A 22,935-nucleotide genomic window follows, 5' to 3' on the forward strand; every position below is an offset into this window, starting at 1 on the left:
CCAGTAGCCTAACACCAAATATTTCACCCGCTTCCTTCTTCTCCAAAGCAAATGACGATTCACCAAACCAATTTGAGTGCATCGTCTTGTTCTCTATACCTTCATGTGATTCTACTCTTTTCCATATGCCTACTCTGCTTGCAACCCAACTTTACTGCCACTGCTCCAACAAATGGGACTGATCGTTTGGCTTTGCTCAAATTTAAAGAATCTGTACCTCATGATCCATATAACATATTGAACTCATGGAATGACTCTATGCACTTCTGTAACTGGCTTGGGATCAAATGCAGCCGTCGACACCAAAGAGTCACAGTCTTAGACCTACAAGGCTACAAGTTACGTGGATCTTTATCACCTTACATAGGCAACCTCAGCTTTCTTAGGTCCATTATCCTCACAAATAACAGCTTCTATGGTCAGATTCCACGAGAAATTGGTCGTTTGTTCCGACTGCAACAGCTTTATCTTGACAATAACACGTTGGAAGGTGAAATACCATCCAACTTGTCCAACTGCTCCAATCTCATATTCATATATCTTGGTGTGAATAAGCTTACTGGAAAAATTCCAGCAGAGCTAGGCTCTTTAATGAAGTTGGAACGTCTTAGGCTTCCCATAAACAATTTGGCAGGGGGAATCCCATCTTCCCTAGGAAATCTTTCGTTGCTCAATAATTTCAATGTAGAGTACAATAATTTGGTGGGAAATGTTCCAGGTGCCATTGGCCAATTAAAACACTTAAGACTTTTCGCAATTGGGATCAATAAATTGTCAGGTACAATCCCTTCCTCTCTTTACAATATGTCATCCCTCAAAATCTTTTCAGCTGCAGTCAACCAACTTAATGGCACACTTCCAGCCAACATAGGCCTCATACTTCCTAACCTCCAAAATATTTTCATAGGTGGAAATGAGTTCTCTGGGACAATCCCTACTTCATTATGCAATGCAACTCAACTTGAACTAATTGATTTAAGTGGGAATAAATTTCTAGGATCAGTTCCAACTAATTTGGGCAATTTGTTGAATATTTCCTGGTTAGATTTGAGTGATAATAATCTAGGAAGGGGCTTCCCTTTCTTGACATCATTGACAAACTGTAGTAAACTTACTATGTTGGATTTATCTGCAAATCAATTTGGAGGCGTTCTGCCCAATTCTTTGTCCAACTTGTCAACCCAACTCACAAAAATCTATCTTGGAGGCAATGAAATATCTGGAACCATTCCTGCATCATTAGGGAATTTCATCAATTTATATGCCTTCGGCTTAGATGATAATCACTTCACAAGCATCATTCCCACTAGCTTTGGGAGGTTTCAGAAGATGCAAGCATTATTTTTAAGTGGAAACAAATTGTTTGGAGAAATACCAACCATCATAGGCAACCTTACTCGGTTGTTCCGACTTGATTTACAAGAAAACAAATTAGAAGGAACCATACCTCTTAGTATAGTAAATTGCCAAAATTTGCAACTCTTGGACATTTCACAAAATAACCTCAATGGATCCATACCCCAACAGCTTATTGGTCCTTCTTCCCTTCCCTTGCTACTCCTCAATTTATCTCACAACTCATTCAGTGGCAAACTCCCATTTGAAGTAGGTAATCTGAAAATTATTATTGGACTTGATGTCTCTAACAATAACCTGTCTGGTGAAATTCCTACATCCATAGGAAATTTTTTGATGTTGGAAAACCTTTACCTACAAGGGAATTCCTTTGAAGGAGCCATTTCATCATCTATGGCTTCTTTAAAAGGTCTTCGGCATCTAGATCTTTCACAAAATAACCTATCAGGACCCATTCCAGAGGGTTTAAAGAAGCTTCCTCTTTTAGAAAATTTGAATCTTTCATTCAATAATTTTGTAGGTGAGGTACCAACGGAAGGAGTTTTCAAAAACACAAGTGCCATATCATTGATTGGAAATACAAAACTTTGTGGTGGTATACCAAAATTACAGTTGCCCAAATGCCCTGTAAAAGTCATGAAACCAAGAAAGTCCATTAGCTTCAAACTACGAATTGTTATTATTTCCATCTTTCTACTTTTCTTTTTGTTTTCATCCTTTCTTGTTCTTTTTTGGGTGAAAAAATCAAAAAAGAAACCTCCTTCTATGGTTTCAACAATAGGCCTCCTTCCAAATGTTTCGTACAAAGAACTCTATCAAGTAACTAGTGGATTTTCTCCAAATAATTTAATTGGATCTGGCAGTTTTGGCACTGTATATAAAGGAGCTCTTGATCAGGAAGAAAGGTTAGTTGCTATAAAGGTCCTTAACCTTCAAAAAAAGGGAGCTTCCAAAAGTTTCATGGCTGAATGCAATGCATTACAAAATATCCGTCATCGGAATCTTGTTAAGATAATAACATGTTGCTCTAGCATAGATTACCGTGGGAATCAATTCAAGGCACTAGTATTTGAATTCATGTCAAATGGAAGCTTAGATAATTGGCTGCATCCAGGGCTAGACAATGAAAATCAATCAAGGAACTTGAGCCTTCTTCAAAGACTAAATGTTGCAATTGATGTGGCTTTTGCAATAGAATATCTTCACAACCATTCTGTGCAACCAATCATTCATTGTGATTTAAAGCCAAGCAATGTTCTTCTTGACAAAGACATGGTTGCTCATGTAAGCGATTTTGGTTTGGCGAGGCTCCTCTCAATCACTAATGATTCTTCTGGAAAGCAAACTAGTACAGTTGGTATAAAGGGATCAATTGGTTATGCTGCACCAGGTAATATATTTCCAATTCTTAGACATCTTTATTACTTAAGCCTTGATAAATTTAATTAGCCGAGACATTGTTGACTATCCATTGACTAAGTATCTTCAATTTTCAAGCATTTATTTCCCCAAAACATTATGTTTGTGATGATTGATGATAGCTTGTCAATATATTATTACAAAGATGGTAGAGCTGGTCTCAAAATAGATCTGTGCTATAGATTTGAGACATTTACTTGTGTCCTATACTGACGAAGTTGTCAACAGACAATATTTAAACAATAAATAATAATAGGAACCATGATTTTGGTTGAATATGGAGCAGCCAAGGCATTGATACCTAAGGTGTCCAACAAGTCCATTCCAATTACAAAATATAATTTGATTAGACTATCCTAATACTTACCATTAACCACATTTTCCAGGCTGCACGTAAATCATAAATAGAGACCTATCTTGGGATTTGAGAATCCTAGTGTTTTTAATGAGGACATCCGGGGTTTAAATCCCCCCTCCCCATTGTTGTAACTATTGAATTGTCAATGCTTCTAACTTGAAATTTAATGATGGCCTCTATCCTCATGTTCATCTTTAGGCACAAGTTTTTTTTTTGCTATTTAGACTAATCAAATGAATTTGTACTTACATTAAATTCCAAATATCAGTGTAAACAACTAGTACATTTCCTTACATATCATAATCAAATTGTAGAGTATGGCATGGGTGGGGAGGCATCAGCAGAGGGGGACATGTATAGCTATGGTATATTACTATTGGAGATCTTCCTAGGAAAGAGACCCACTGATGACATATTTAAAGATGGTCTCAATATCCACAATTTTGCTATGATGGCACTGCCAGACAAAATTGTTCAAATTGTGGATCCAACCCTTCTACTAAGAGAAGTTGATGAAGCCCCATCAAAAATAGTGGCAACTAGAGAAGATAATAATGACAATGAAATTCAAGTAGACAAAGAAGCTCAAGGTATTTTGAACCTGTGCCAAATGGATGCCAATGTGCATAAGTGTTTAGTATCAATCCTTGAGACTGGACTTGCTTGTTCAATGGAGTCACCAAAAGACAGAATGAAGATGAAGGAAGTTACCAGGGAACTACATTTGATCAAAAGTGCTTTTCTTGGTTCTGGTATCCGCAAAAGTGGATTTAGGAGAATCCAAGTTTAAGGTACTTCCAGATATTTTAAATTTTAATTTGCCTAAATAATAAATCATCAATGATAATTATCTCCTAAAATGATTGAAGATTGAATAATAGATTGGCCATTAAGTTTTATTTCTTTTGTTTCATATTAATTTTGCATAAATGGAATCATGGCATCTTTTATTATTTTGATAAATAATGTTAATTGTATAAATAGTTAGATTTTTCAATTCTCACTAACAATCAAATGTTAGACTAAAATTTTCACATTTTTAGACCCAAAACCTTACGAAAGGCTCTTTCATATTTTATTTTTTAAAATCGCCTCATGCAGATGCAATAGTTGTTCTTGTTTCTACTTTCAAGGTTTTTCCTTATAGTCTGGAAAATAACAAATATAACTAACTTTGTACTTGGACTGCAGAGCATGAAACTATCAGAAGAGATCATTGAAACCTCTTTCATGTCCCCATTGAGCATATATAGGCGTGCTAGTTAAATCTTGAGATGTTTATGGAATGATTTCCTTATATTTTCTTCTTTGGGATATGGCAATCCTACTTTTGTATGCATATTACCACCTATTGATGGTACAAGCATATTAAACACTTCTACTACAAGTTCTACTGTTCTAGTATAGTGTGTATGTATTTAAAAAAAAAAAAAAAAAAACTATTGTGTGTATGTATTTTGTTTTCTATTCATAATCATTTATCTAATTGCAGAAAGCCCTTTTGTATTAGGAATATCAACTATGATGCTTTTATTTGATGTTTATTGAAGACATCACATGTATCCAAATTTCTCCAGATATAGAGTTTTTTAATAATTTTTTTAAATGGATATTTGAACTATAGTTTTTCTCATAAAAGGGAGAAGACAATGTCACTAAACTATAAGACTCTTGGCGCATTAAACGTAGTTATTAAGGCATTTAAACAAGATGAAAGGGATAAAATGGAATAAGGAAAAAAAATTACATAGGACAATTGTTCTCCATACCAATATCCTCCAACCCATCACCTAATGTTCATAAGACCATCAACATCTATTAAAATTTACATCACATGATTCAATAAATCATTTAAATAAGTTATATGATTATTAAATAGGTCATGTGATTAAATGTATACGTAGATACTCATTTGAGTTGCTGAGTAGTGGTTGGAAGAAATTTCCGTCCATTTACATAATACCTCCATGTCATTTGGCTTATTTTACCTTACTTCACATTTAGAGACTTACAATCAGCCACCCTAATATTTGGAAAGTGAAATCCTTGATGTTTTGGCTAAAAGATAGCATGTGAGAATTAGGAATGATCATCAGATGGTGCAGTCGATTTTAGGGGAGTTTTCGGTAGCTCAAACTTTTGGGAGAATAGAAGTAAATGACCAAAAGTCCAAAGGGTTATCTAATTGGACAGGGAGTCATGATTCTGTTACAAGCTACAAGGGAACATGGACATACTACTAAATAGGAAATTGTTTTGAAAAATGAAATATAAATGGTTAGGAAGTAGTAGTCATAGTACTCAATCTTCATTACCAAGAAAATGATTTCTAGTTCATGCCTCTTGTAAGTCTCAAAGAAAACCCTTAAAGAGAACCATCAACATAGAGTATTAAAAAACCAGTCAAAGTCGAAGATTTCTAGTTCAAGTCAAAGATTTCTAGTTCATGCCTCTTGGTAGTCTGAAGGGCTTATCTATTTATTTTCTGTATTTTGTTGTTTAACAAGCTATGTTACAGCACAACTCACATATTATGCTATCGTTTTAAAAGATTGCCACATGCTCTGGAACAAATGTATAAAAACGGCCATTGACTCATATTATATATATGATTCAACTTTAATCAGTGAAAAATAGGTTCAACTTCAAACAGAGGAATTGAAATGAGGAAAATAAAAAGATATGTCAAGAAACAAATGGAATCAACCAACCATTATCATCATTTATAGGAGCGCATGAAAATTTTCATCTTCAACATGCATACTATGAATTTGACAGGTCAATATTACACCAATCTTAATCCAATTAAATAAAATATTGATTTATTAGTCATCTTATTGAATTAAATTAAAGGGAAAAGGAAAAACATTAGGGAAAAAAAGAAAAGAAGAAGACGAAACTTTGCACTACCTAGCCCATGGAATAGGGTCATACTTTACCTAAGCCTGGATGAATAATTTAGCATCAAAACAACCTACGATGCCAACCATGTTCCTTTTTCTTTTCTTTTTTTTTGGGTTCAGCATCTTTTTTCTCACAAATTTACTACTATAATTAATCATTAATTAACGAATCAGTTAAAGTATTAAAGTATCATAATTGCTTTTTGGCGTGTGGAGGAATGTGAGAAACAGCATTTTAAGTCTCACATGAGGACAGTGAGTACAATAGTCAAACTTCGGCTTGATGGAATGCAAAGTCAGACCTAGCAGAAAAAAAAATCATATAATTTACATGATAAAAAATTGTGGTTAGAGAAAATTTCAAAAGAAGTATTCCAGTTAAGTTCATGCCATAACTGACCCCTGCTAAAAGTCTCATTTTTGCTTAACATAATTCTCTATCTCTCTTTGCCTTGCACCAATATTTCACCATCTGCTTGAAACCAATGAAACTTCATAACACCAAGTTTCATGTGATATGGCCTACATACCTTCATGCTATTCTTCTCTTTCCTATAAGCGTACTGTAGAGCAGCAGAAGCACACTGATGCAGCTACTACTGATGGCAGCAGCAGCAGCGTGATGATGCTGAAGAAATTCTTGATATTATGAATCTCAAAAACAGAAGCAAGATTACCACAGAGAAAGTAAGAAGAAGAAAGATCAGTGAAGAACACAAGAGAGAAGGAGTGAGAAAGAGAGAGAAAATTTCTATGAATGAGAAAAATATCTTGCTTAACATTACAACTGATCAACAGCTCACTATTTATACACTCACTCTACCACTCTTAACTGAACAATAATTAGATCCAAATTATGCGGATCAAGCTCGTAAATCACGGAAACAGACACAGCTCAGTGACAACCTTTCACGCCAACACTAACTGAAACTTGAATAGAGTAAACGACACCGTTTGCAGCGTGTCTTGTGCTTTGGCTCTGTGTTATTCAAAATGGTGTGTTGTGTTAAATGAAACGATGCGTTTCACAATACTAATTTAAGCTTCACTGTTTTGCTTGTCCTGTGTTATCGTTTTGGTTATCCTTGAATATCAAGCCTTTTCAAGCTTCTTCTGTCTTCAACATCCCCCCTCAAATGAAAGGGGGAGGAATCCACCCTGAGTTTACATCTGAGAAGAAGAAACAGAGGAGCAGATAGAGGCTTGGTTAATATATCAGCTAAATTGTCTTTACCTGAGACAAAACCAACACACAAATCCCTGCGCAACACCTTCTCACGAACAAAGTGATAATCAACTTCAAGATGCTTTGTACGAGACTGAAACACTGGATTAGCAGATAAAGCAATGGCAGGGACATTGTCACACCACAACACAGGTACATGAGAAAGAAACACTCTGAGCTCTTTAAACAAAATACGCAGCCAGGATAACTCAGCAGCAGTAGTAGCCAAAGCACGATACTCGGCCTTTATGGAGGATTTGGACACAATGCTTTGCTTCTTGGAAGACCAAGAAATTGGATTAGGACTGATGATGCTGAAAAATCGTCACTAAGCCATATGGTCCTTACGTGCTCCTGACAAGAACCTGTACAACGCAAAAGCTGAAGACCTTAAGAGGAGTACCGGTGTGGTACCGGCCAAATACCCTTCGATGGTCAAGTTAGAGAAATCTTTTGTTCACAACTCTAGAGTGTCAGAGTTGGGGGGAAATTGTGCGTACCTTCATTTGTGAGGGTTTTGGGGGGGGGGGGTTTTTAGAGTAGTGTAGGGCCGAAATCCATGCCTTGATCCAGAAGTTCTTTCCTTATAGGAGAGAACCTCTTTAATCCGTGTATCTTCCGGAATCCTTTCCTTATAGGAGTCTTCTTGATTAGAGGTAAGTGTGAGGCGCAAGATATTTCCTTATACACGCATGCGTGGAGACCAAGCAAGGCCACGTCAGACTCGTCAAAGATTCATATATCCCCTTCAACTTATTCTCTTCAGCTTATCCTCTTCAGTTTACTGTCTCCAGCTTACTATCTTTAGCTTACTATCTCCAACTTACTATCTTCAGCTTACTGTGCCCAAGATGCAGCTATCAGGTATGGGGTGGAGCTGTAGACTTTACAACAAGGCTGTCTCTTATGAGTGAAGTTGATAACTTTGTTATGTTCGTTGCCTTTTGTTTCGTCATGGGTTAATTACAAAATTACCCTTATCAGCTGCCCTCTACTCCATAGCCTCGTCAGCTTTAGCTGACGGGTTATGGAGTTAACGTCGTGGAAGGGTCATTTATGTGTGATGCCTCAAGATATGTTTTCGTAAGTTTAGAGACACACCCGTCTATTTAGTTATAGATATGTCTGTTTGTTGTGGTTTGTAACCTTATCCTGACGAGATGAACCTGCATACGGACTTAATCATGGACCCGTCTGCTTAGTTAGGTCCATCCACTTGTTGTGGATCCATCCATTGTTTTGTGGACTTTATTTTATTAACCCATCTTTGTGGGATGAACCAAATTATGGACTTGTCTATGTTTAGGTCCGTCCATTTGTGGTGGATCTGTCCACTGTCTTGTGGATTTTGTAATGAGGTCGCTCACTTTGTGGATTTAGTAATAATCTTGTCCACTTTTGTGGGGTCGTCCGCTTTGTGGACTTAGGCTCGTCTACCTCGTGGACTTGGTAATATGCCCGTCCACTTTGTGAACTTAGGCTGGTTTGCTTTGTAAGCTTGGTAATGGATTTTGTCCAACTTTTGGACTTATATTAAACTCGTCTACTTTGTAGACTTTGGTGATAGGCCTGTCCACTTTGTGGTCTTAGGCTCGTCTACTTTGTAGACTTGGTAATAATTTCGTCCACTTTGTGGACTTAGCAGTAGACTCGTCCACTTTGTGGACATAGTAGTAGACTTGTCCACTTTGTGGACTTAGTAATAAATTCGTTCACTTCGTGGACTTAGCAATAGACTCGTCCACTTTGTGGACTTAGCAATAGACTCATCCACTTTATGGGCTTAGGAGTAGACTCGTCCACTTTGCGGACTTAGTAATAAATTCGTCTACTTCGTGGATTTAGCAGTAGACTTGTCCACTTTGTGGACTTAGTGATAAACTCGTTCACTTTGTGGACTTAGTGATAAATTCGTCCACTTTGTGGACTTAGTAGTAGACTCGTCCACTTTGTGGACTTAGCAATAGACTCGTCCACTTTGTGGACTTTGTAATAAATTCGTCCGCTTTTGGTCGTAATCATGAATTCGTCCACCTAAGGACTAACTAATTCCCGCCCCATAACAAATACGCTAGTTATTTCTGAATAAACTCCTCTTATTATGATGAATGCATATATAAGTAGAAAATCATTCTAAAAAGAATAAACTTCAGTCCTTTGGGCTTAAAAAGTAGTTGTAGGCAAAAGTAAACTAAGATAAATGACTAAAAGAAATAAACTGGGAATGAGGAGTAGCGTTCTTCATGCTGTCTTCTACTGGTAGTACTTTTTGAGATGCTCGGCTTTCTATGGATGGCGTAGCTTCTGCTCGTCAAGTGTCTCCAAGTGGTAAGTGCCTTTCCTTAGCCTTGGCGGACCGTCAAATTTTCAAGGGTGCTGATCTTGGTTGTTCGCTCTACTCGAGAATCATCAAGAAGTATATCTTCAAGTCTTTCAACGGGCTTTGCCATTGTCTGATGTTCTTCTATGCTTATGGCCTAGAAGTGGTCATCCATTTCCATCATGGCTACGTAACACTCGCGTGCCACCACTTGATCCCCTCGCAACTCCCCTATTCCATAATCAGTAGGGAACTTGATCATTAAATGGTAGGTTGAGGTTATAGCCTTCCACGAATTGAGGATAGGTCGTCCTATGATGGCATTGTAAGCAGACGAGCAGTCGACCATGAGGAACGTTACATTCTTAGTGATTTGCTGGGGATAGTTGCCCACAGTTACAGCCAAAGTGACGACACCAAGGGGGAATATCCTCGTCCCTCCAAAGCCAACGAGTGGTGCGTTAGTTGGAACTAGTCACTCCCTATCAATCCCCATCTGCTGGAATGTGAGGTAGTAGAGGATGTCAGCCAAGCTACCGTTGTCAACCAGAACTTGGTGCATGTTATAGTCTTCTGCCCGTATGCTAACGACGAGTCCATCGTCATGTGGATGGTGAAGATGTCATGCATCTTCTTTCAAGAATCCAATGAGGGGGTTGTCAATCCGCTCCATCTTGGGTATGGATCTCATCAGCTGGATGTTCTGAACCATCCTGAGATAAGTCTTACGGGCCTTTTTTGATGACTCAGGAGTTGTGGTGTCTCCTACGATCATTCTTATATCTCCTATAGGTGGTCTGGGGCACTCGTTCTCCCGTCGGGGAGCCTACTCCTATGGTGGGTCCGTTTTCTCCTTGCTGACGAACCTCTATAGCCTTCCTTGCCTAATAAGAGCTTCTATTTATTGCTTCAAGTCGTAGCAGTCAGCTATGTCATGGCCGTGATCACGGTGGAAGCTATATTTGTCCCTAGACCTCTTGTTAGGATCTCCCTTCAGCTTGCTGGGAAAGGTCAAGGCTCCTTCATCCTTAATTTGCATCAGTACTTGGTCGATTGGGGCAGTCAGTGGGGTGAAGCTTGTGAACTTCCCCGCAGGTGGTTCGGAGTGTCAGTCCTCCCAGCGTTCTCCAGTTCTAGCCATCTTCTGCCCCCTGTCCAGCCGTACATCTTCCTGTCTTTCCCTCTTCTTAGGCCTCTCCTCTCGGGCCAGAAGCGCATCTTCAGCATTCATGTATTTGGTTGCCCTGTAAAGCACATCTGACATAGTCTTCGGGCCGTTTTTGTATAGAGAGAACAAAAACTTACCCTTCCGCAACCCATTTGTGAAGGCTGCTATAAGTATCTTGTCGTCAGTTTCATCGATCGAGAGCGCTTCCTTGTTAAAGCGGGTTATATAGGATCTTAGTATCTCGTTCTCTTGTTGCCTGATACTCATCAAGCATGCAGTAGACTTCTTATATCTATGCCCTCCAATAAAGTGCGAAGTGAACTGAGCGCTTAGCTCCTTGAAAGTACTGATGGAGTTAGGTGTCAGCCGACTGAACCAAATTCTCGCAGGACCCTTCAACGTTGTAGGGAAGGCCCTACACATGATCTCATCTGCTACTCCTTGAAGGTGCATCAAGGTCTTGAAAGTCTCTAGGTGATCAAGAGGGTCCTTGGCTCCGTCATAGTTTTCTATCTGTGGCATGCGAAACTTTTGCGGTAGGGGGTAGGAGTTGATGGATGTGGTGAAAGGCAAATCGGTTCGGTGGACTAAATCATCAAGGTCGCTGGACACCCGACCTTTGAGGGCGTTCATCATAAGGGCCATCCATTCCTTCATCATCTGCATCTCCATGACAATGTGGGGTGAAGCCGTATCAGTGACTGATGGACGACTCATGTCTTGTCGCTCCTATCTGCTTGGGAAGTTACTACCTTCTAGCCCCTCTCGATCTTTTGGCTTGGCATTGGTATCTTCTTGGTCCTCCTCCTGAGTGCCGTGCCCTGCATTCTTTTGGCGCAACTGCTCTTCCAGATCATTGTTTTGCTTAGTGAGGCGTTCCATGGCTGCAGTGAGAGTCTGCACCTGTCTCTTGAGTTTAGTTGAGCGTGGTTCGTCTCCCTGAACGTCGTTGGTGGTCGCCATCGAGCGAGTAAGTACCATGCAACTCTTTGTCCGGAAAGCGATAGTATGGCTTATAAGTCGTAAAAATTCCCCACAAACGGTGCCAACTGATGATGCCAAAAAATCGTCAGTAAGCCACACGGTCCTTACGTACTCTTGATAAGAACCTGCACTACGCAAGAGCTGAAGACCTTAAGAGGAGTGTCGGTATGGTACCGACCAAATACCCTCCGATGGTCAAGTTAGAGAAATCTCTTGTTCACAACTCTAGAGTGTCAGAGCTGAGGTGAAATTATGCGTACCTTCGTTTGTGAGGGTCTTGGGGTTTTTATAATAGTGTAGGGCCGAAATCCATGCCTTGATCCAGAAGCTCTCCTTATAGGAGAGAACCTCTTTAATCCGTGTATCTTCCGTAATCCTTTCCTTATAGGAGTCTTCTTGATTAGAGATAAGCGTGGGGCGCAAGATATTTCTTTATACACGTATGCATGGAGACTAAGCAAGGCCACGTCAGACTCGTCAGAGATTCATATATCCCCTTTAGCTTATTCCCTTCAGCTTACTGTCTTCAGTTTACTATCTTCAGCTTACTGTCTTCAGCTTACTATCTTCAGCTTACTGTCTTTGGCTTACTGTGCCCAAGATGCAGCCGTCATGTATGGGGTGGAGCTGTAGACTTTACAACAGGGTTGTCTCTCATGAGTGAAATTGACAAAATTGTTATGTCCGTCGCCTTTTGTTTCGTCATGGGTTAATTACAAAATTACCCTTATCAAGGACCAAGAAAAACAAATAATCCTGTAGTGAAGCGGTGATCAAAAGGGTCCCCTGCCCAATCAGCATTAGAGAAGACAATGAGGGTCAAGGGTCCAGGGTCCAAGGGAAAGATGAATGCCAAGATGCAAAGTGCCCCTAACATAATACAGAACACGCTTAGCACCTTCCAAGTGAGTAGAAGTTGGATTACTCATAAATCGACAGAGCTGATGAACACTGAAGAAGATGTCTAGGAGTGTAAAAGTCAGATATTGGAGTGCCCCAACCATACTTCTATACACAGATGGATCTGACAAGGCAACACCCTCATGAGGAACCAACCTAGTTGAAGGACAACAAGGGGTCTTGGTTGGTTTGGAATTCTCCATGTTGAACCTATAATGTATATTTGAAGCAAATTTGTACTGTGTGAGAGAAAGGCCAAACTTAGTTCTGGTGATTTGAATTCCCAAGAAATAGTTGAGCGGCCCTAAGTCTTTAAGTTCAAAAGCTTGACTGAGAGCAGAAATAAGATGATCAACTTGAACTAAGCTGTTACCAGTAATAATTATATCATCCACATACAACAAAAGGTAAATGATAATACCAGAAGAATGAAAAATGAAGAGAGAACTGTCTGTAACAGATGCAGTGAAACCAAGATGAAGATGAAAGGAAAATCTCTCAAACCATGCCTTGGGAGCCTGTTTAAGGCCATAGAGAGACTTATGCAACCTGTAGACATAAGATGGATGTGTGGAATCTTCATACCCAGGAGGCTGTGCCATATAAACCTCCTCCTTAAGGAAGCCATCGAGAAAGGCATTTGAGACATCAAGTTGCCTAAGAGACTAGTTATCGTTAGGTTCTAAAGACTTAGGATCTTATGTGTTTAGAACTCTAATGTGTATTGTTGGCAAACCATGATCAAAACAAGATGTTTAGTCATGTTTAGACTTGCTCAAAGTTGGTTCATTTATGTAAAGTTTGATTTAAGTTGATGCAGATTTAATAAAGCATTTCGGCCTGGTTCGACTGATCGAAGCTTAGGCTTGATCAATTGAAATTCGGGCAGAATGCGTTTTCTGCAGAATTCCAACTCAGCCCTAATTTATTTAAAACGTTTAGGGTTTTGTATTTTTGCCCTAGATATATAAGGCAAACCCTAACCACGTTTTAGTATCGCTCATATCGCTGTTTGTGTAAATTTCTTGTGAGATCTATGAGGAGCTTTCCTTTACACAAGCTTAGGATGATCATTTAGTTGCTACCATAAGAACTTAAAGAAACACAAGCGGATGTGCTTATACTTGCTGGAGAATCCAAGAAAGAAGGAGTCCGTGGTTTTGGAGCTTACACGTGGTCGTGTTAGTAAGTTTCTACTAGTAGGTAGCAATAGGATGTTAGTGGTCTAAGTCGCTATTGTAAAACTTCGATTCTTTCTAGTAGATTTGCTTTTTACCTTAAGGATAGGTAGGTTAAATTCTCCCCAGGTTTTTTATCGGTTTGGTTTTCCTAAGTTATCATATCATTGTGTTCTTTATTTTCCGCACTTTACATGATATGATATATGTGTGTTAACCTAGATCTGATTAATTTGACTAAATAATCACTTGACTAATTAACAAAGTTAATCTGGTTGTGTTTTAAGGGGTCTAAAAACTATCAGTTATAGCTCACTGCAATAGCTAAGACAAGCCTCATAGTAGCTGGTTTGATGACAGGACTGAATGTCTCTTGGTAATTAATACCTGCTTGCTGATGAAACCCCTTAGCTACTAGCCTAGCCTTATATCTTGATATGGAACCATCACTGTTAAGCGTAAGCTTATAAACCCATTTACATCCAACCAAGTTGACATGAGGAGTAGGAACCAAGGACCAAGTATGCTGCCTCTAGAGTGCTTGAAATTCAGCATCCATAGCCTCACACCATTTGGGGTATTTGGAAGCAATCTTATAAGTGGGTGGTTCAGTTAAGTTGTAGTCAAGAACTGCTTTGTAACATAGCTTGGAATTAGGCTTAGTGGTCCCACTCTTGGATCTGGTTTGCATAGGATGATGGTTTAAGGCAATTGGTTGTGGAAGGGCAGTAGCAGGTGGATCTGATTGAGATGGAGCAGACTCAGGTAGAGAGAGTGAGGAAGTAGGTTGAGACACAAGATTAGAGGGTGTATCTGAGAGAGTAGGACAAGACTGGGATGAGATAGGAGCTAGAAAAGCACCTAGAAGTGAAGGATGATTGAGAGAATGGAGATATAACTGATTTGAAAGCCAAAGGGTATCAAAAGGAACATGGGAAGAAGTGGGAGCAGATGTAGAGACAGTGAGAGTGGAGAAAGGAAATTTGGACTCATTGAAAACAACATGCCTAGAGATGTAGAGATGTTTAGATTTGATATCAAGATATAGGTAACCTTTGAAACCAATCGGGTAACCAAGAAAGATGCATTCCATAGTCCTAGGTTCAAGCTTGTGAGTGGTATAGGGTCTAAGATTTGGATAACAAGCACAGCCAAAGACCTTAAGCTATGAGAGGTCGGGTTTTGTGGAATATAACTTGAACCAAGAAGAGTGGAAATTTAGAACTGAGGTAGGAAGTAGGTTGATTAAAGAAATAGTTGTTTTAATAGCATATGACCAATATGAAGAAGGGATAGAAGCTTGAGACAAAAGAGTGATAGATGTCTCAATAAGATGTTTGTGTTTTCTCTCAACAAAACCATTTTGTTGAAGAGTGTAAGGACAAGAGAGCTGGTGAATGATACCTTGTTGCATTAGATAAGTTCTAAAATCATTAGAGGTATATTCGCCACCCCCACCTAACCTGAAAATCTTAATTTTTGCAGAGAATTGAGTTTCAATCATAGCCTTAAAATGAGTAAATTTGGCAAAAACCTCAAACTTAGACTTAAGCAAATAAAGACATGAAAATCTGGTATAATGATCAACAAAGAGAACATAGTATTTAAAGCCATCAATAGAATTTACAGGTGCAGGACCCCATAAATCTGAATGCACAAGTTCAAATGGAGAAGAGGTAACAAACTGAGAATTTGGAAAAGATTGATTATACATTTTGCCATACAAACAGTGTGTACAAGTATGATCAACAGAATTACACTTATTCAAAACTAAATTGACATCAGGAAAGAGAAGCTTGAGTACTTGATCATGAGGATGACCAAGTCTCTTGTGCCAAAGAGACTTATTGACAACAGAACTAATAGCAACATTGTTGCAGACCTTAGAAGGCAAAGAACGTTGAGAAGCCCTTTGAGGATAGATGGGATAAACTCCATTTTCACTCTTGCCCTGGTACAAAACCTTCCCCATGGCCAAAGCCTGAATGGAAAGGACATTTTCATTAAAATAGCATCAACAATTATTGTCATGATAGAGTTTATGAACTGAGGCAAGGTTTGACGCAATGGAAGAAACCCTAAGAACATTATTAAGATGAATATTTGATTTAGTAAGGGGTATATGAACATTACCAGTGTGTGTAATTGGGAGATTTTGGTCATTTCCTACAGTGAGGTGATCTTGACCATTGTAAGGCTTTGGGAAGTTGAGGTGACTGAGGCTGGCTATGACATGGTCTGCAGCAGCACTGTTAGCAAGCTAGGGCTGGTCTTGAATGAGGTAGGCATTGGAAGCAGTGGCCATTGCTGCAAGTTTGGTAGGTGGATGCTTCCCTTGATGGGCATAGTCCATCCTATGGTAATAATCTAGAGCTGTATGGCCTAATTTGCCACAAATCTGACAAGATGGCCTCTATGACCTTGTACCGGCATTAGGTTGAGCTTGCTGAAATTGATTAAAGTGTTGATATTGAGATGGTTGATTACTTGGTCCTCTACCTCCTTTACCACCCTTGTTGTTGTAGTTGCCTCTACCCCTACCTCTATTGAAGCTTGATTGTAATCACTGTTGTTAGGCTTTGGAGTAGTTGCTGCCATGGCAAAGACTAAGTTTTTAACATCTAGGCCTTCATTTAGAGATTCTTCCTCAGCATTAAGCATGGTAGAGAGCTCATCAAAGCTCAATTTTGCACTTCTGGTCCTTATAGTAGACCTGAAGACATTGTATTCTTTGGGAAGTCCCTTAATTGCAATGTGGAGGAGTTCTTCATCATCTATAACCACTCCAACTACAAGAATTTTGTCTCTTACTACTTATATAGATCTACAGAATCGGTGCCCTTCTTTAGATTATGCAATTCACCTTTAAGATTCATAATGTGTGACCTAGAGATCGAAGAGAATTTGTTCTCTAAGACCTTCCAAATCTCCATAGCTGAGGTACAACCAACAGTGAGGGCAAGAATTGATGGAGTCAAGGTTGAACTCATGAAGGTCAACAATGCCTTCTCCTCAGATTTCCAGATCAAGAAGTTTGGATTCAAGATCGTGGTGTAAGCACCAGAAAGATCTTTTAGAAATTTATCAAGAACTAGCTAAGGTTCTTCTAACAGTTCAAACAAAGAGTAAGTCTCCAACACCATGGTAATTTGGTGTTTCCAAACAATATAGTTTGTATTGTCAAGTTTCACTGTCATCATATTTGACATATTGGAGAGAAGTAACAATGGTTGATTCATCAAATTCATTGAGGAATTTGAAGATGTAGAAGAGGACGCCATTGTAGAACTTGAAGCTGCCATAGTTGTGCTCTGAGTTATGAAGAAATTCTTGATATTATGAATCTCAAAACAGCAACAAGATTACCACAGAGAAAGTAAGAAGAAGAAAGATCAGTGAAGAACACAAGAGAGAAAGAGTGAGAAAGAGAGAGAATTTCTATGAATGAGAAAAATATCTTGCTTAACATTACAACTGATCAATAGCTCACTATTTATACACTCACTCTACCACTTTTAACTGAACAATAATTAGATCCAAATTATGCGGATCAAGCTCGTAAATCATGGAAATAAACACAGCTCAGTAACAACCTTTCATGCCAACACTAACTGAAACTTGAATAAAGTAAACGACACCGTTTGCAGTCTGTCTTGTGCTTTGGCTCTGTGTTATTCAAAATGGTGCGTTGTGTTAAATGAAACAATGCGTTTCACAATACTAATTTAAGCTTCACCGTTTTGCTTGTCCTGTGCTGTCATTTTGGTTATCCCTGAACTCAAGCCTTTTCAAGCTTCTTCTGTCTTCAACAGATGCAACTATCACTGATGCCTGATGCAACTAACACTGATGCCATTGATGCCTGATGAAGGAAGCTAGTGCAATGGTGTCGTTTTGAGTCCAGTTCTCAGTGTTAAGTCATTAGCCATGAAACGCACTGTATCACTTAAAGGAAGATGTAAAACGCAGCGTTGAAGGATGAGGCAGGCAGTTAGGATCTTATCTATACTATTATTTAAGGGGCTTCCACTATTTGGACCGGATTTTTTTTTGTTCCAAAATACCCCTATAGCCTAGGGTTTAAGTAGGAGCAAAACTTGGTAAAAATGCTTCTTTAACTCCTACTAAAACATTGCCTACAAAAGAGGACCACTCTCCTGATGGTTTTCAAATTGCTTTATTCATTTGTTAAAAAAAAACTTTAAATTAAAACAAATGCATGCTTCCTGTACTGATATTTAAAAAAAAAAAAACTAATTGTATACCCACGTTTTAGTCACACACAACTCCAAACTTCTACCCAACAATTTTAAATATCCCCATTATCATTAAGCAATTATTAAGCAGTTATGATGTTATCAAATTACTTCCCATCTCCAACTCTCTACATATATCACGTTTTTTTAAAAAAAAAAAAAATTAATCTTTACCAAAAAAAATAGAAGAGCATTTGAGGACACGCGTGAGTGCGTTCTTAGAGTCTAGTTTACTATTAAGCATGTGTGTGAAGTTGTTAAGATTTGTTATAACTGAATCTAGTTTGTTAAGCTCTCTCTCTCTCTCTCTCTCTCTCTCTATATATATATATATATGTATATAATCAAAACAAACTCTTATAATGTAATTCATTCAATCAGTTTTTATGCAATATATCAAAGTATTCTCTAGAATATTCTCTCAATTCTCTAGATTAGTTTCTCATTTCTTCATGGTATCAGAGCCTTGCTTCCATGGCTTCTGCAAATCCAAGTTCCTCTTCAACCTCAACTACTATGCCTACAATGTCTAATTCCATTTCACAAATCAATCCCTCATTACTACTACTCTCGAATATGTCTTCTATGGTGATTGTGAAGCTTGATTACTCCAATTACATCGTTTGGAGGCATCAAATTGAAGTAATTTTGGAGACTTGTTTTATGATTGATGCCATTGATGGATCTACTATGGCACCAGATCAATTCTTGAAGGATTCCTCTCGTAATTTTACTAATGAGGTTAATCCTGCTTTTCTCAACTGGAAGAATCATGAACAAGCACTATTCACCTTCTTCAATTCTACAATTTCTTCCTCTGTTCTTGCTCTTACTGTTAGACAAAAATCTGGTAGAGATGTGTGGAAGGTCTTAGAGAAGCGTTTTGCTTTAGTCTCCAGGTCCAGTGTGATAAGTCTTAGGAATGAGTTGAATGCTGTGAAGAGGGTGTAGATTCTATTGATGTATACTTTCAGAAGATCAAGCAAATTAGGGATAAGTTGGCTGCTGTTTCAGTGATTCTTGATGATGAATTGCTTCATGTTGCTCGTGATGGTCTGCCTTCAGAGTATGATTCTTTCAGTTCTGCTATAAGGACTCTTAGTGATGTTCTTTCTATTGAAGAACTTAATACTCTTCTCAATGCTAAAGAAAGAGAGTAATTAAGAAAATATCTAGTGTTGTTGATGGTACATCCTTGGCAATGGCTACTAATTACCAATCTCAAGATTTTGGTAAAGGAAGAGGGAGAAACAACAACCAAAGAGGTTGTAGAGGATATGGTGGTAAAGGCAATTTCACTAGTGGTACTGGTAATTACAATTCCAATCCTAATGGAGGCTTCAACTGCAATCTGTCTCAATCTAATTAGAGTAGTCAGTCCAAGTCCTCAGTGTTTCAAGGTCAAACTCAACCACAGTGTCAAATTTGTGGAAAGAATGGACATATGGCTTTGGATTGCTGTCACAGGATGGACTTTGATTTTCAAGGCAAGCATCCTTCATTAAAACTTGCTGCTATGGTAGCCAATTCATCTCAAGTTCATGTTGCAAATTGTTGGCTCACTGACACAAGCTATTCTGATCATATGACACCTGATTTGGGTCACCTTTCACTGCAATAACAACCTAATTTAGGTTCAAAGACAGTGACTGTTGGTAATGGTCAAGAGTTACCTGTTACTCATATTGGCAGTGGTGAGTTGTGTACTTCCTCTCATAATTTTAGGCTTGATGGTATACTTAGGGTTCCTGATCTTGCATCCAATTTGTTATCTGTTCATAAGCTTTGTTTGCAAAACAATGCCTTCTGTTATTTTGATGCTTATAGATTTTCTATTCAGGATTTACCTACAGGGAAGATCCTTTACGGAAGATTGAGTAAAGATGGTGTGTATCCTATTCCTACATCATCCTTTTGGGACTCATCCTCATCTTCCTCTCCACTTCACCAAATTGAATCAGTATCTACTTTCACTTCTATCAAGTCTACTCAGATTTCCCTATTGCATAAAAGACTTGGACATCCAAGTGCAAAGCTTTTGCATTCTGCTATTTAGTCTGTAAATCATGACTTTTCTTTAAATAAAGTTGATGAGTGTTGTTCTTCTTGTAAATTCTGTATTAGTGCTAAGATGCACAAATTTCCTTTGAACAAACATGATATTCAATCTACTTCCATGTTACAAATTGTTCATTCTGATGTTTGGGGTCCAGCACCTATTACTTCTCTTTTTGGATACAATTACTATGTTGTGTTCATTGATGGTTTTACTAGATTTACCTAGTTCTTTCTCCTTAAACAAAAGAGTGAGTTGTTTGATGTATTTAAACACTTTAAGAATCTGGTTGAAAATCAATATTCCTCTAAGATCAAGATTTTGAGGTCTGATAATGATGGAGAGTATATTAATTCTCAGTTTAAGTCTTTTTGTTTTGAGCATGACATACTCCATCAAACTTCTTGTCCATATACCCCTTCACAAAATGGTATTTCAAAGAGAAACATATGCATACTGTAGAAACATGTCTGGCCTTGTTATATCAGCCTCACTTACCTCTTAATTACTGGTCTTATGCATTCTCCACTGCTTCATTTCTGATAAATAGGCTACCTTCCTTTGTTCTAGGCCTGATCTCTCCTTGGGAAAAGGTTAATCACGTCACCTCCTCTTACTGCCTTCAGGACCTTTGGTTGTGCCTGCTACCCGTACCTTAGGCCTTATAATAAGCATAAACTACAACCTAGGTCTGTGGAGTGTTTGTTTCTAGCCTACCCTCCTTTGTCCAAATTGTGCTTGGATCCTACTACTAACACTGTTTACATAGTCTGTTATGCTGTGTTTAATGAGGATGCCTTTCCTTTTGCCCAAAAGTATGATCTCATCACTTCTCAAGTTCCTTTCTCTACTGCTATTCTTGATTCAAACTGGTTTCCAAATTCCTCTATCCTTTCTACCTCTTCATCTACTTATACTTCTAATTCTTCCCTTGATTGTCTTTCCTTGGATCTGTTTCAGTCTTCCACTCCAATCTCTTGTGTCCCTGATCCACCTTCTGAATCCCCTATCTCTTATAATTCACCTTCCTTGCTGTTGAGTATTGTTGTTAATCTTGATTTACCTTCTTCTTCTTCTTCACTTGATGTTTCTATGCCTATGAATACACATCCCATGCTCACCAGATCTAAACTTGGTATCCACAAGCCTAAAATTCTTCAAGTTACTGCTAACTTTACATATCAGGAGACTCCCTTTTTTGCTATGGCAGCTAGATATCCTCAGTGGGTTGCTACTATGGATTCTGAGTTTCACTCACTTCTCAGGCAGCAAACTTGGTCACTTGTTCCTCCATCTCTTGATAAGAATATTGTGACTTGCAAATGGGTTTATAAGCTAAAAAGGAACAGTAATGGTACTATAGCTAGGTATAAGGCTTGGTTGGTGGCTAGGGGATTCCTTCAATAATATGGTTTGGACTATGAAGAAACCTTTAGTCCTGTGGTTAAGCTAGCTACAATGAGATTGCTTTTGGCTCTTGCAATGTCTTACGGTTGGTCTTTGAAGCAGTTGGATGTGAGCAATGCCTTTTTGCATGGTGTGCTCAAGGAAGAGGTGTACATGGCACAACCTCAAGGCTATGTTGATCAATCTTGTCCTAATCATGTCTGCCTGTTACATAAGGCTCTCTATGGCTTGAAGCAAGCTCCCATGGCTTGAAGCAAGCTCCCAGGGCTTGGTTTGAGAGATTTAGCACTCAGTTGTTGCACATTGGGTTTGTGGCTTCTGCAACTGATGGGAATTTGTTTATCTACAATCATGATTCCCACATTGTGTTCCAATTACTCTATGTGGATGATATTATAGTTACAGGGAATCATTCTTCCTTTGTTGCCTCCCTTATTGGTGCTTTAAGTTAGGAATTTGATCTTAAGGACTTGGGAAGGTTGCATTATTTCTTGGGGCTGCAAATTGATTACACTCCATCAAGCTTATTTGTCCATCAGACTAAATATGCTGTGGATCTACATCACAGGTTCCACATGTCTGATTGCAAACCATGCAAGACCCCTTGCTCACCTGCTGCTCATCTTGTTGCTAATGACAACCCCCTTTTGGTTGATCCTACATTCTATAGGAGCATGGTTGGGGCTTTGCAATATCTTACCTTTACTAGGCCAGATTTGTCCTTTGCTGTTCAACAGGCATGCCAGTTCATGAGCTCACCTACTGCTAATCATCTTCAAGCTACTAAACAAATTCTGAGATATCTTCAAGGTTCTCTTCACCTAGTCTTTCTTGGAAATTGTCCTATTACTTGGTCTGCTAAGAAACAACTGGGTCTCGCTCTTCTACTGAGGCAGAGTACAAGGCTCTAGCTTCTTCAACTGCTGAGCTTTGTTGGCTTAGGATGCTCCTTAAGGATTTTGGTGTTTTCCTTTCTACTCCTGCTGTTTTATGGTGTGACTACTCTAGCCATTGCCTATAATCTTGTCTTCCATGGTCATACAAAGCATATTGAGGTGGACTATCACTTTGTTAGGGAGAGAGTTCTTAGACATGATCTTCAAGTTCAATTTGTGGCTTCTCAGGATCAATTGACTGACATTCTCACTAAAGGTCTTCCTTCTCCTCGTTTCCACTGGCTTGTTTCCAAACTCATGTGGTGTTTCCTGATGCGTTTGAGGGGGGATGTAGAGCAGCAGAAGCACACTGATGCAGCTACTACTGATGGCAGCAGCAGCAGCACGATGATGCAGCTATCACTTATGCTTGATGTAGCTAACACTGATGCCACTGATGCCTGATGAAGGAAGCTAGTGCAATGGTGTCGCTTTGAGTCCAGTTCTTAGTGTTAAGTCATTAGCCATGA

General features: G+C 38.8%; 1 protein-coding gene across 2 annotated transcripts in view; it reads left to right on the forward strand.

Annotated features, from left to right (window-relative positions):
- LOC115954859 (putative receptor-like protein kinase At3g47110) overlaps nt 1-22,935 on the forward strand; it is a 27,202-nt gene continuing 4,267 nt past the window's right edge. The window contains exons 1-3 of one of the 2 annotated variants that reach the window (XM_031072825.1): nt 1-2,746; nt 3,448-3,924; nt 4,325-4,515. In XM_031072825.1, the coding sequence (XP_030928685.1) occupies nt 52-2,746; nt 3,448-3,923 (3,171 nt within the window). In that variant the 5' untranslated portion in view covers nt 1-51 and the 3' untranslated portion in view covers nt 3,924; nt 4,325-4,515. Of the gene's footprint in view, nt 2,747-3,447; nt 3,925-4,324; nt 4,516-22,935 lie in introns of those variants that run through there. The other variant, XM_031072826.1, reaches the window with a different exon arrangement.

The sequence above is a fragment of the Quercus lobata genome, chromosome 8 (genome assembly GCF_001633185.2).
Source record: "Quercus lobata isolate SW786 chromosome 8, ValleyOak3.0 Primary Assembly, whole genome shotgun sequence".
Lineage (NCBI taxonomy): Eukaryota > Viridiplantae > Streptophyta > Magnoliopsida > Fagales > Fagaceae > Quercus > Quercus lobata.